The sequence below is a fragment of the Humulus lupulus genome, chromosome 4 (genome assembly GCF_963169125.1).
Source record: "Humulus lupulus chromosome 4, drHumLupu1.1, whole genome shotgun sequence".
NCBI classification, from domain to species: Eukaryota; Viridiplantae; Streptophyta; class Magnoliopsida; order Rosales; family Cannabaceae; genus Humulus; species Humulus lupulus.
In genome coordinates, this window is record NC_084796.1 from 246,038,960 (window position 1) to 246,051,918 (window position 12,959).

The following is a 12,959-nucleotide window of genomic DNA, read 5'->3' on the forward strand; positions in this document are numbered from 1 at the left end:
ATTTTGTTCACTGTTATAATATGGTTGTCATTGGTTTGGGGTTTTGTTCTATATAGAAAAGGGACATTTTGGTTGTCACATATAATATGTTTTGTCTTAGTTTTATATATTTTTTTTAGTTTCTTGATTTATATATATATAATTGTTATTTGTCTTGTTTTATATATTTTTTTGGCCTATGATGTTCACAAATGATTGTGATTGTTATGTTTGGTGATTATGTGGCTTCTTGTGCCCATATGTATTTGTTGGTATACCTAGTCATATAAATGCCCATAATAATTCATATTATATAAATTTCTGAAATCTTTATGATGATTAAAGTGGGGATATCTTATTTGTAATCTTCATGTAATATTGTATCAAGTTTGAACAATGACAAGTTTAAATAGGAATTTTTTATATATTATATTTAGTTTATCATTGTATTAAGTTTGAACAATGAAAAAAAAATTCAATTATTAAGGATAATTTGTGCCACCAACATTATGTATATATATATATATATTTTGCTTTTATAGATTTAATTGAGAAAAATATCAATAATCAACTTTTTTCTTTTCAATGAGTATTTTTTTTTATCAATAATCAACTTAAAAATGTTTTTTTTTTAATAATGACATTTTATGAATAAATTTAACCAAAAATAATTTGTCTATAAGAGTAAATTTTAAATAAAGAGATTATACAATAAAATTTTGAAATTGACAGTATTCATAAATTAATTTGGTGATAAAATTTAGAAATTTAGAAATTAACAAAAAAATAAAATAATGACATTTTATGAATAAATTTAACCAAAAATAATTTGCCTATAAGAGTAAATTTTAAATAAAGAGATTATACAATAAAATTTTGAAATTGACAGTATTCATAAATTAATTTGGTGATAAAATTTAGAAATTAACAAAAAATAAAATAATGACATTTTATGAATAAATTTAACCAAAAATAGTTTGCCTCTAAGAGTAAATTTTAAATAAAGAGATTATACGATGAATTAATTTGGTCATAAAATTTAGAAATTAATAGTTGTCAAATCATTAATTAATTTTAAATTAAAATTAATTTATGATAAAATTTGAATCTATTCATAAGATTTACAAAACTTCATAATTAGTTTACGAATTAGTTTAATTCGTAAGATTAACAAAATTTCATAATTAGTTTATGAAAAAGTGTAATTCATAAGATTAAGACATTTTTATAATTTCTTAAATAAAACACAAATCATAAATTTGTACTAATTATATAAATTTTTCATAAAATTTAAACTTAGTAATTTTTTTGTTTCTTGCTAGTTTTTGTTACTAGGAGGAGTGTCAAAATACCAGCAGAGGTTGATTTCTTATGGATCGTAGGTGGATTCACATACTTGATAAGTTATCACCAGAATACGGTGCTGGTATAAACAATTTCATAAGTGTTGCAAGTGAGTTCAGAAACTCTAGTGGAATGGTATTATGCCCGTGTCGGCGATGCATGAATAAACAATCACAATCTTTGAATGTGATCAAGTTACACTTGCTCACTCATGGATTTCTTAGTACTTATACTACTTGGACCCACCATGGTGAGGAAATAGAGGGTGTTGAAGATGAAGTGCTAGCCGATGTTGAGGATGCTGAAGCAACCGATGATTTGTCTGCAGGCTTACAAGATGCTTTTGGTGGTCCATATTTTGATATCGGTCCAACGAGTGATTTCATTGACAATGAATTCCCTCGCAATTCTAATGACAAGTATGATGCCTTGTTAGATTCGGTTCATAATCCTTTGTATGAGAATTGTACAAAGTTTTCTGTCCTAAGTGTTGTCGTAAAGTTAATGAATTTAAAGGTGATTAACAAATGGACAGATAAAGGCTTTGATGACCTTTTAAAGTGTCTTAAAGAAATGTTACCCGATGGTAATCATTGCCCGATAAGTTATTATCAAACGAGGAGGCTTCTATCTGAAGTTGGCTTGGGGTACGAGCAAATTGACGTGTGCCAATATGATTGTGCATTGTTTTATGGTGAGAATGCAAATGCTACAATGTGCCCTATATGCAAATCTAGTCGTTATGTGCGAAATAAAATTCCACATATACAACTTAGATGGTTTCCAATCAAGGCTCGACTGAAACGCTTGTTTAGCTCAAAGCATACTGCCAAGGTTATGCGATGGCATAAAGAGGTGCGCAAAGATGAACCCGGTATATTACGTCATCCAGCTGATGGGGATGCTTGGAAGCACTTTGACAAGACATACCCTGAATTTGCAGTGGATTCGAGGAGTGTGCGAATGGGACTAGCGTCAGATGGGTTTAACCCTTTCTCAAACATGACATCCATGTACAGCTTATGGCCTGTGATATTAATTCCATATAACATGCCGCCTTGGGCTTCTCCGAATGGAACAAATTATCTCATGTCATTATTAATACCAGGGCCTAAATCTCCTGGAAAGGATTATGATGTGTTTTTGAGACCACTGATTGAAGAACTTAAGGAGTTATGGGAGGGAATTGAGGCGTATGATTCATATGAAGGGTGTATGTTTAAACTTCGAGCCGCTATCTTATGGACAATCAGTGATTTTCCAGCTTATGCCTACTTATCGGGATGGAGCACTGCTGGGAAATTAGCATGCCCTGTTTGTTTGGAAGATACGAGATCTAAAAGAATAACTGACAAACAATGTTTCATGGGGCATCAATGTTATTTGAGAAACAACCATTCTTGGCGAAAGAGTAGAGAGTATGATGGGGCTACTGAGTTTCGTCCCCCACCTAGAACTTTTACTGGTGCTGAAATTTTAAAACAACTTGAACAAGTTCCAACTCGTACAACTGGTAAGGCCCCAAGTAATTCTTCAAGCAAGCGTAAGCGTGGAGAGAATGAATTGAATTGGTGTAAAAAAAGTATTTTATTTGAATTGTCGTATTGGTCACAACTCTTATTGCGTCATAATCTTGATGTGATGCATATAAAGAAAAATGTGTGTGATAACATTATTGGAACCCTTTTAGATATTGAGGGTAAATCAAAGGACACGTTGAAGGCTCGTAAAGATTTAGAAAATTTGAATATTCGCTCTGATCTTTGGTTGAAGAAGTCATCCAACAATAAGATTGAAAAACCCCATGCAAGCTATACTTTGACTAAAGAAGAATGCAAGGAATTTTGTAAATTCATTCGAAGTGTTAGATTACCGGATGGATATGCTTCGAATATAAGTCGATGTGTAATTGATAATGACAAACTAGGAGGCATGAAAAGCCATGATTGTCATATATTACTTCAAAAAATATTACCAGTTGCCCTATTACCTTTTCTGACAAAGGAAATTCAAACAGCTTTGATTGAGCTATGTCAATTCTTTCAAAAGATTTGTGCCAAAACTATTCAAGTTGATGACATAACAAAATTGAAGGATGGAATTGTTATTATCTTGTGTAAATTAGAGAAAATATTCCCTCCTTCATTTTTTACCGTAATGGTCCATCTTTGTGTCCACCTACCAGATCAAGTATTATTAGGTGGTCCAGTTGCTTCACGATGGATGTTCGGGACTGAACGTCATATGGGGTTGTACAAAAAGTATGTCAGAAACATGTCAAGACCTGATGGTTCAATTGCAGAAGCTTTTGTTATTGATGAGCTGTAACTTTCCTGTCAAGATATGTTTCTAACATAGAGACAAGATTCACACGTCCCGAGCGTAACTGGGATTTTCCTTCTACAAGTCATCAATTTGACATTTTCAATTCCAATGTTCGTCCAATAGGCGCATCATCTGCGAAGTTGTTGGATTCTTTCAGTAAAACTGTTCAATGGTATATACTGAATAATTGTGTTGAAGTTATTCAAGACTATCTCGAGTAAGTAATTCCCAATTCATATCTTCTTTCACTTACCAATTTATATTAATTCCCAATTCTAACTGCCCAATATATATGTAGCGAGCATAAAACATTGTTGGAAGAAAGGGGCCTTTCTGGTGAACAAATTCTTACTGCCCAAATGAAAGAATTCCCTTCTTGGTTTAAGACAAAGGTATATATATGGGATTATCATTAGAATTGTTTCCTTATTTCAGAAATTTTTAAGTAACATGTTTCTTTTTTCATATAGATATCTGAACTCCGAGTTCAACAATCTTCTCTTGCAAACGATGATTTATATTCTCTATCACAAGGTCCTTTAGAACGATACATGAGTTATCATAGTTGTATTGTAAATGGTGTTCGATTTCGGTGCAAGGATCGTGATGATAATCTTCGTACACAATGTTCTGGAGTTTGCACTGAAGGGGACCATGACAACGATACTATTATGTATTATGGGGTTTTGCTAGAGATTTTACAATTGTCATTCCTTTTTGATCGAAAAGTGTTCTTATTTCGTTGCAAGTGGTATAACTCGAATCCTAAAGGAAACTCTATTTATGTGGATCATAATTTGACATTCATTAACACATCCACAAATTGGTTTCTCGACGAACCATTCATTTTGGCAACTCAAGCACAACAAGTTTTTTATTTGCGTGAAATGAAGCGTGGTTCAAATTGGAGAATTGTTCAAAAAGTAAATCATCGATCGATTTATGACATTCCAGAAAAATCCCATGTCGAGGATGACTCATTGAATAATGATATTTTCCAAGAAGACCATTCATTTATGCTGCCACCTTTCCAACCAACTGAGGATTTGATTGATAGTTCCTCTTTAGTACGTACTGATGTTGCACCTCTAAGTCTTTCAAGTGAATTTGTTCAAATGAATATTGGAAGAGACGTAGATGAAGATGAGTATATCGAAGTTAACGAAGATTTTGATGATGGAGATATCTTCTTTGATGAAGATGTGATATGTTCTAGTGATAGCGAGGCAGAAACTGACTTCGAAGAAGAATTTGATGATGACATAGAATCTTGAAAACATTGTATTTAATTTTAGATGCATTATAATTTGATGATGACACAGAGTTTTGAAAGCATTGTATTTAACTTTAGATGCATTCTAATTTGATGATGAAACAGAATTTTGAAAATATTGTATTTAATTTTAGATGTATTCTAATTTGATGATGACCACTATAAGCAGTTTTATAATTTTCTAATCAACATTTATTTTATGAAATAGTTAGTTATCATGGCACCTGGACGTCGTAAAACTCGTTCTGTACAAATTGACGAGTCTAATAATACCAGTGAACAAGTTAATCGCACTACTCGTTCCACCATTCCTACTGAGCAAGCAAGTCAACAACAAGAAGTCCGTATCACTCGCTCCACTATTCATGTTCTACCACCTCGACCAAATTCTCGCACCACCCGCTTTACTATTCATAGAGATCCACCTGCACCACCTGAAGTTAGCATCCCCCCCATTGTTCAGAGTCAACAAGCTGCATCCGCTGTTGACTCTGATGTTGAACATAATGTATCTCAAACACCATCTGGTATATCTAATGCAGTTTAAATTTTGTAGTTTTGAAAATATGATGAATTTAAACTTACATTTTTTTTTATAGAATCAAGTGGTCCTAGTATTAGCAAAACGCGTGGTGCTACTCGTGGATACAAAACTGCTAGTGCTGCGAAGGTAACTCAAATTGGGAAGTTGCCTGTTGTATTTGAAGCTGAGTGTCGTCAGCCTATTTGTGGAAATGCTGAGAAATTTAATAACGAAATTGGATTTATTGTTCGCAACCACGGAACATTTCATTACAAGGATTGGAGATTTGTCCCCGAGGATGTGAGAGCTCCATTACGACACTTTCTTCTGGTAAGCTTTATATTCAAAATTTTATGTTATAAATTAGAATAATATAAAAATTATATTAATTTATTTTACATAATTGTAGGATTCATTTGATATAGACTTGCATGATGAGACCACTATAAAATGCATTGACGATCAAATGAGAAAAGCTTGGAAGAATTTCAAGTACAAGTTGCATGGATATTTCAAAGATATTGGAGGAGAAGAAGAATTGGAAATGGCAAAAAGGGCACGACACCCTGATTTGAAGGATGATCGCCAACAAGATTGGGAGATGTTGTGTGATCGTTGGTTTTCCGACCAAATTAAGGTAATTATTTATTTTCTTGTAATTATAATTTTATTTGTCTTACTAACTTTTCTTATTCTCTTTTTCAGGAAAGATCATTGAAGAATACTGTTAATCGTTCAAAGAGAAGGTGGGAGTCTAGAAATGGATCAGTTTCAACACCGCGACATCACATTAGAAGGGGAATGGTGTTAACATCTTCCACGGGCCAAATCGAGACTTGGCGTCTAAAACACTATGATGAGAAGAAGTGAACATGGACTGGACCAGATTTAGCAGAAATATATGTAAGTATGAGTCTTTAATTTTTTTTACAACTTATTTATAATTATCATTATACTAATGATACCCTAAAATGAATATATTGGATAAAATGATGGAGTTAAGGGCTCAACACACTCCAGAAGAAATGACTGATAAAGATATTATGGAGCACATTCTTGGACGCTCTTCTGTACACTTGAAAGGTTGGGGTCGATCTAGTTCAAGTACAACTACTTCCCAACCCAATCGAACTCAGTCAACTCAGCCAACATACGAAGAGCTAGCCCAACGCCTTAATGAAGCAAATAATCGACTTGATTCTACAAATGACCAACTAAGTGTTGTTGTGGAAATATTAAGAAAAAACAATATGATGCCACCACCTCTGTCAAATCAATGTTCCGATGCACATGTCCAAAATTTTCCCGTCCCTTCAATTCAAGATGAACAAGATGATTCATAGTTTTTTTTTAATGTTTGTAATATTATAATTAATATGACCAATGCACTTTGATGAACGATATTATCTTTTATGTTTATTTGTATGAACTTTTGGTTATATATGTATTTTCTTATATAAAAGTTGTGTGTTTTTTAATTAATTTATCATTTATAAATAATAAATTCAGCCTAATTTCTAAAATAATATTTCAATATATACATACTAATAAATTACATTATTGCCTACATATAATTAAGTGTAGGTAAAAGTAATACCTACCAATAACATAAACTATTACCTACACATGTATAAGTGTAGGTAAATATCATAGCCACGTGGCCCAATCATAAGCCAAATTTATATGTTTTTACCTACTAATATATTATGTTTTTACCTACATATGAAAAAGTGTAAGTAAATGTCAATGCCACGTGGCCCAATATTAAATTGCCACGTCATCTGCCACCGTGGCTGCCACATCGTTAAATAATTGCCACATCATGTGGCACGTGGAATGTCATGTCACTTGACACGTAGGATGCCTCGTCAAACAGTTGGTAAATGCCGCTGACTCATTTTTTGTGGGGTCCACACGATTTTTACCTACCAATATGCTAATCGTAGGTAATAGTACCTTTCTCGACTAACTTTTACCTACCAATATGCTATTGGTCAACATTGGTAGGTAAAGGGTTTTACCTACACATGCACGACTTTTACCCACAAATAATATAGGTAGGTAAAGGCCTAATTTCTTGTAGTGTCTCCGCCGTCGAAAAAGAAGACAAATCCGGCGATATCTCTGGCGAACCCGATCTGGGCATTTCCAGAGGTTTTTTTTTCTTCAAATTCTTGTTTTAGATTCTACATGATAACTTAGAGTTTTTGGTGAAGTTTGGTATTTTTTTGATAAATCCTTGATTTATTATGAATTATTTAAATTTTCTTAGGAAATAATTATGAAAAATACTTAAACTATTCAGAAAATTCTTAGATAATTTTATATGATATGTGATTGATACCAAACTGTTTTGTATGTTTAGATTGAAGATTTAAACGTTTTTTGTAATTTTCATGAATTTATCTAGTTATTTCTTAAATAATTATAGAAAATACCTAGGCTAATATAAATAACTCAGAATAATTATTGTAAGCATATTTAAGGGTTAGAAGCTATTCTGTGAAATTTGGGATAATTATTTACTGTTTTATTATTTATCTTGAATTATTTGAATTAAAATGGGTTATCTACGTAGATAAATTATAGAAAATAGCTTGGTGTTGCTAAAATTATTGTTTACTGTTTGGGAACTGTTCTTATGAAGTTAAAATGGTATCTTTGTGTCTGGTACTGATTTGAACTATGTTAGGTTAATTTGTTATTTTTAGTTAATTATTTGGTATTTTATGCATGTAAAAAAAGGGGTAATTTATGCATAAATAATTACAATAATTTGTATAAGTTTCTAAGTTGTTTAATCATGTTTCATAATCTGTATAAATGGTTAGGAAGCATGTTAGTTTCTGGTTTGGGTAATTTTATTGAGTATCCAATTATTTTGGGAATTATGTGTAATTAAAATGATAATTATTGAAAATAAATAATTATAAGGAAATAATTAGTTTAATCTGACTTTATAGGCATAAAAATAAACTTAGAATCTGATTTAGTAAATTGTGGTAATTTATTTGATTAGTTGATTATGATCTATTTGTTTTGTGAATAAAGATGATAAGAAATGTGATGATTAGTATTATAGGTTGTAATTTTGTGGTGAAACCTTGATGTGGTTCATAATTGTGTTTTGAGTGTGTCATTGTATTGTTGGGTGTTTAGGATCTAGTTCTCAACAAGGACACTCAGCGAGGGGTTCGAGGTAGAATAAAGGAATATTTTTGCAATTGAGGTAAGAAGAGTGGACGTCTGTGCACGGGGTGTATGTTTAAGCGTACAACCTTGTTTCTTAGTTTGTATTTATTTATGTTATGTATTGTGGTTGATTACTGTATACACTTAGTATTGTTAGCATGAGAATAATGCTAGGGTTTTCGCTGCTTGTGTGAGCATAACACTTGCAGGTACACTAAGAGCTTATTATTGGTGAGTACAACTTGCGATAAGTGAATGCCTCGTTGGATGCCAAGTGTGAGAATAACACGAGGCAGGGCATATTACATTTCATGTCTGATCAACATGAATGTATGGTTGATTATCGTATGTGAGCATAATGTGCGGTATGAGACTTTGTTTATTATGTGTGTGAGTATAACATGCATTGTATCAGTATTATATGAATTGTTATTGCTTAAGGTTTTGATTAAGCTATGTTGTATTATCTGGTTAAGGCGGGTTATGTCCTACATAGCTCTTTTTACTGGGCGTTAGCTCACGGGTACTCTGTGTGCAGGTAAAGGCAAAGCAGCGTAGTGAGTGAAGCGGGCTCGAGGCGTGGATGTTACATGTTAGTGGAGGGTTCACAACGTTTTAATGTTTTAAAGACTTATGAAATTTTATCACTTTTGGACTATGTTTTTTTTTTTGTTGGATTAAGTCTTAAGACTTGAAAATGTTTTATTTTGAAGAAATAGTGAGATCTCATGCCTTGTTTATTTCAATAAAATAGTATTTTAAATTGTTATTTAATTTATTGATTTAAATGGACTTTCATAAGTGACGTCTTGGGAAATCGGGGCATTACAATTGGTATCAGAGCATACGGTCCTAAATAGTCTGTGGTAAACCCTAACATGTAAAATACACAACCAAGGATGAGCTCGACTCACTTTACTGTAAGTGGTAATTCTTACTTGTTTGAAATTTGCTTTAATGTTTTGCACACAATTGTATTTAAGCGATTGTCTTCGTAAATATGATTTCATGATGGCATTAAATATTTCTTCCTTATGTTTATTGGTCTGCGTGGTTCAGGAGTTAGAAAATGCCTCCTAGAAGATCTATTAGACAAAATGGAGGTGGAGGCCGAGGCCGAGGTGGAGGCCGGGGCCATGGTAGAGATCTAGGTGAAGGAGTAAACGCTGAGCCACCGGTAGCACCACAGGGATGGGAGGAACGTTTTGCCGCAATGGAAGCAACCATTCGTAGGCAAGATGAGGTGATTCATCAACTAAGACACCAGCCTGCGCCGCAAGTACAAGCAGAGCCACAGGTGCAAAATAACAGGCAACTACCAGCTTTAATGGTAGCTCTTGTTGCCGTGGATGGAATAGAGCCATTGTTTGAAAGATTCCGCAAGCAGCATTCACCTGAGTTCGATGGGAGCACGGATCTGGTTGTAGCAGAAGAATGGATTAGCCGCATTGAAAACATACTGAATATGATGAGGGTCCAGGGCAATGAGCGAGTGTTGTGTGCATCTTATATGCTGAGAATGGATGTCCGTCTTTGGTGGGAGTTGGTGCAGCAGGTACATAATGTTGATACCATGGACTGGGCTGGGTTCAAGCAAGTTTTCAACAAAAAATATTATAACTCTGCGATCCTGACAGCAAAGACTGATGAGTTCATGAGATTGGTGCAAGGAAATCTCTCGGTGACAGATTATGCACAGAAATTTGATCGATTGGCGAAATTTGCACTAGATTTGGTACCTACTGATAGGGTACGAGCATATCGTTTTGTCATAGGATTGAAACTGATGATCGCTCGGGACATGGAGATTGTTTCGAGGGGCACATTCACATACACCCAAGTTATAGAAATGGCTCTTACTGCTGAGAGGAGCGAGGAAAGAATCTGGAAAGAGAATACCGCCAGAAGAGATGCAAACCGCTAATCATACTTAGTTACACGATTTTGGCCAAATGACTCAATTAGTGAGTTTAGCATTGTTTACAAGGCACGCCGTAATGGTCCCTGGAGTTGGGACGTTACAAATAATTAGTGACCGAAGTACTCATTCTGCAATAAAACTATTGAAGTTTTATTTCAGTGTTATCAAGTGACTCATAAAGTAACCACTTCTTACCATCCACAAGCGAATCGCCAAGCCGAGGTATCAAATAGAGAAGTCAAATCCATCCTTGAAAAGACGGTGAATCCAACCCGGAAAGATTGGAGTGTAAGGCTTGATGATGCTCTATGGGCATATCGCACAACATATAAAACACCACTTGGTATATCATCGTATCTTTTGGTGTATGGAAAGTCTTGTCATTTGTCGGTTGAACTAGAGCATAAGACTCAGTGGGCTGTGAAAAAGTGTAATATGGAGTTGGACACTGCAGGGCAACAAAGAATGCTTCAATTACAAGAGCTTGAGGAAATTCGAAACGATGCTTATGAGAGCTCTAAGATTTACAAGGAAAAAACCAAAGCCTTTCATGATCGAAATAGAATTATTCGGAAGATGTTTGAGGCGAGACAAAAAGTATTATTGTATCATTCGCGTCTTAAACTCTTTCCGGGTAAGTTAAAATCCCAATGGGTTGGACCTTTTAAGTGGTACACCATTATCCTCATGGAGCGGTGGAAATTACAAGTCCATCAACGGGAAAATATTCAAGGTTAATGGTCAGAGATTGAAGCCTTATTATGAGTCTATCGAGGAGGAACAACCTAATGTGATTCACCTCTTTGTTCCGGAATATGTCAATGAAGAATGAAGAGTTTCATGTATTTTACTTTTGTTTTATTTTTAGAAATTTTCGGTTATTTTATTTTTCTTTGTAATTCTTTCTTTTGAACTTAGTTTTTAATATTTTTATGTAATTTAGAACCATGAAAAACGTGAAAAAAGGGTCAGAGGTGTAGTGGTCGCGGTCAGCCTCATTCCAGGTCGCGGCCTGGTCGACCATGCCTAGCAGCCACGACTGCCCATAAACACTGGTCGCGGCCACTGTGTGAATTCAGCAAAAAAAATTAAAAAGGCCCAAGTTCATTTTTCACTTATACACCTCTGACTTCTCTCTCTTCTCTTTTCACCAAATCCCATTTATTTTTAGCCATTTTCATCTCTTTTCACCAATTTTTCTTCCCCAAATAACCATAAATCAACCATCAATCTTCAAAATTTTCCAATTTCAACCATTTTCACCTAAATCACCATCTTCCCCTTTCTAAACCTAAAACCCCAAATCCAAAAATTTGAAGATTAAGGCTCCTCCAATCCATTCAAGGTGTTTTTTTGGCACATTTAAGCTTTAAGCAGTCTACACTGTCTTCAAAAAGTAAATAATTTGTGTAATTTTGGGTTTTTGAAGATTCAAGAGCAAAGAATGGGGCATTTAAGATTTCTTGAATTTTTGATAGATGAATTTATTTTATATTGTGATTGTTGGATTGGATTGAGTATTTGTGTTGTTGTATTGGTGATTGTTTGACTTTTGGGAAGATTGAGATACCAGAACAACATTTTCAAAGCTTGGTTGAGTTTATGCCCACCAAGTGTTTGATAAAAGGTCTAAAAGAAGTGTAATTGAGATTTTGAAGGAATTGGTTAGAAATTTTTGAAGATGAAGCCTTTAATTACTTAGTAGATACTTTGTTGGAGTTGTGGTTGGATTTTAGGCTTGTATTTTTGGGGTGTTTTAGGTTGATCTTTTTAGTGCTTGTTATTGTTCAAAGAAAGTTTTCTAGTGAGTTTTGCTATGAATTATGGCACTAGAGAGATGTAGAAAGAATGCTCAAGATGCATCCTCATCCGGGCCTCATTATGATGCAACCAAGTTTGTTTCTGATGATGCGTTTAAACGCTATCAAGATGCGGTCTCAAAACAGAAAAAGATGATTGAAGAAATGGGGTTTGATTTGGAGATTCGTTGTGGATATCCGAAGATTTTTATGAAATTACACAACCATATTATTTATACACACACAACACATATATATAATGTTTATTATTATTTAATATGAATATATATATATATTTATATAAATTAGATCATGTTTTCTTTTTAAATATAAATGATAAAAATTAAGATTATGTATTATATATTATTATAATAATGATATTTTATAACATTTAAATTTATATTAATATAATTATTGAATATTTAATTTTGTATTAAACATTATTATAGCAATGATATTTTATAGTATTTGAATTTATATTAATATGATTATTAAATATATAGTCTTGCATTAAATATTATTATAATAATAATATTGTATAATATTTAAATTTACATTAATATAATTACTAAATATTTATTCTACTGTATTTTTTTAATTAAC

At 33.3% G+C, this 12,959-nt stretch overlaps 1 protein-coding gene across 1 annotated transcript; it reads left to right on the forward strand.

Annotated features, from left to right (window-relative positions):
• The first annotated feature begins 1,482 nt into the window (after positions 1 to 1,482).
• Positions 1,483 to 4,922, forward strand: LOC133833127 (uncharacterized). Its single transcript, XM_062263384.1, has 3 exons — positions 1,483 to 3,647; positions 3,947 to 4,040; positions 4,119 to 4,922. The coding sequence occupies exons 1-3, from the start codon at positions 1,483 to 1,485 to the stop codon at positions 4,920 to 4,922; spliced, it is 3,063 nt and encodes a 1,020-aa protein (XP_062119368.1).
• Positions 4,923 to 12,959: the final 8,037 nt, after the last annotated feature.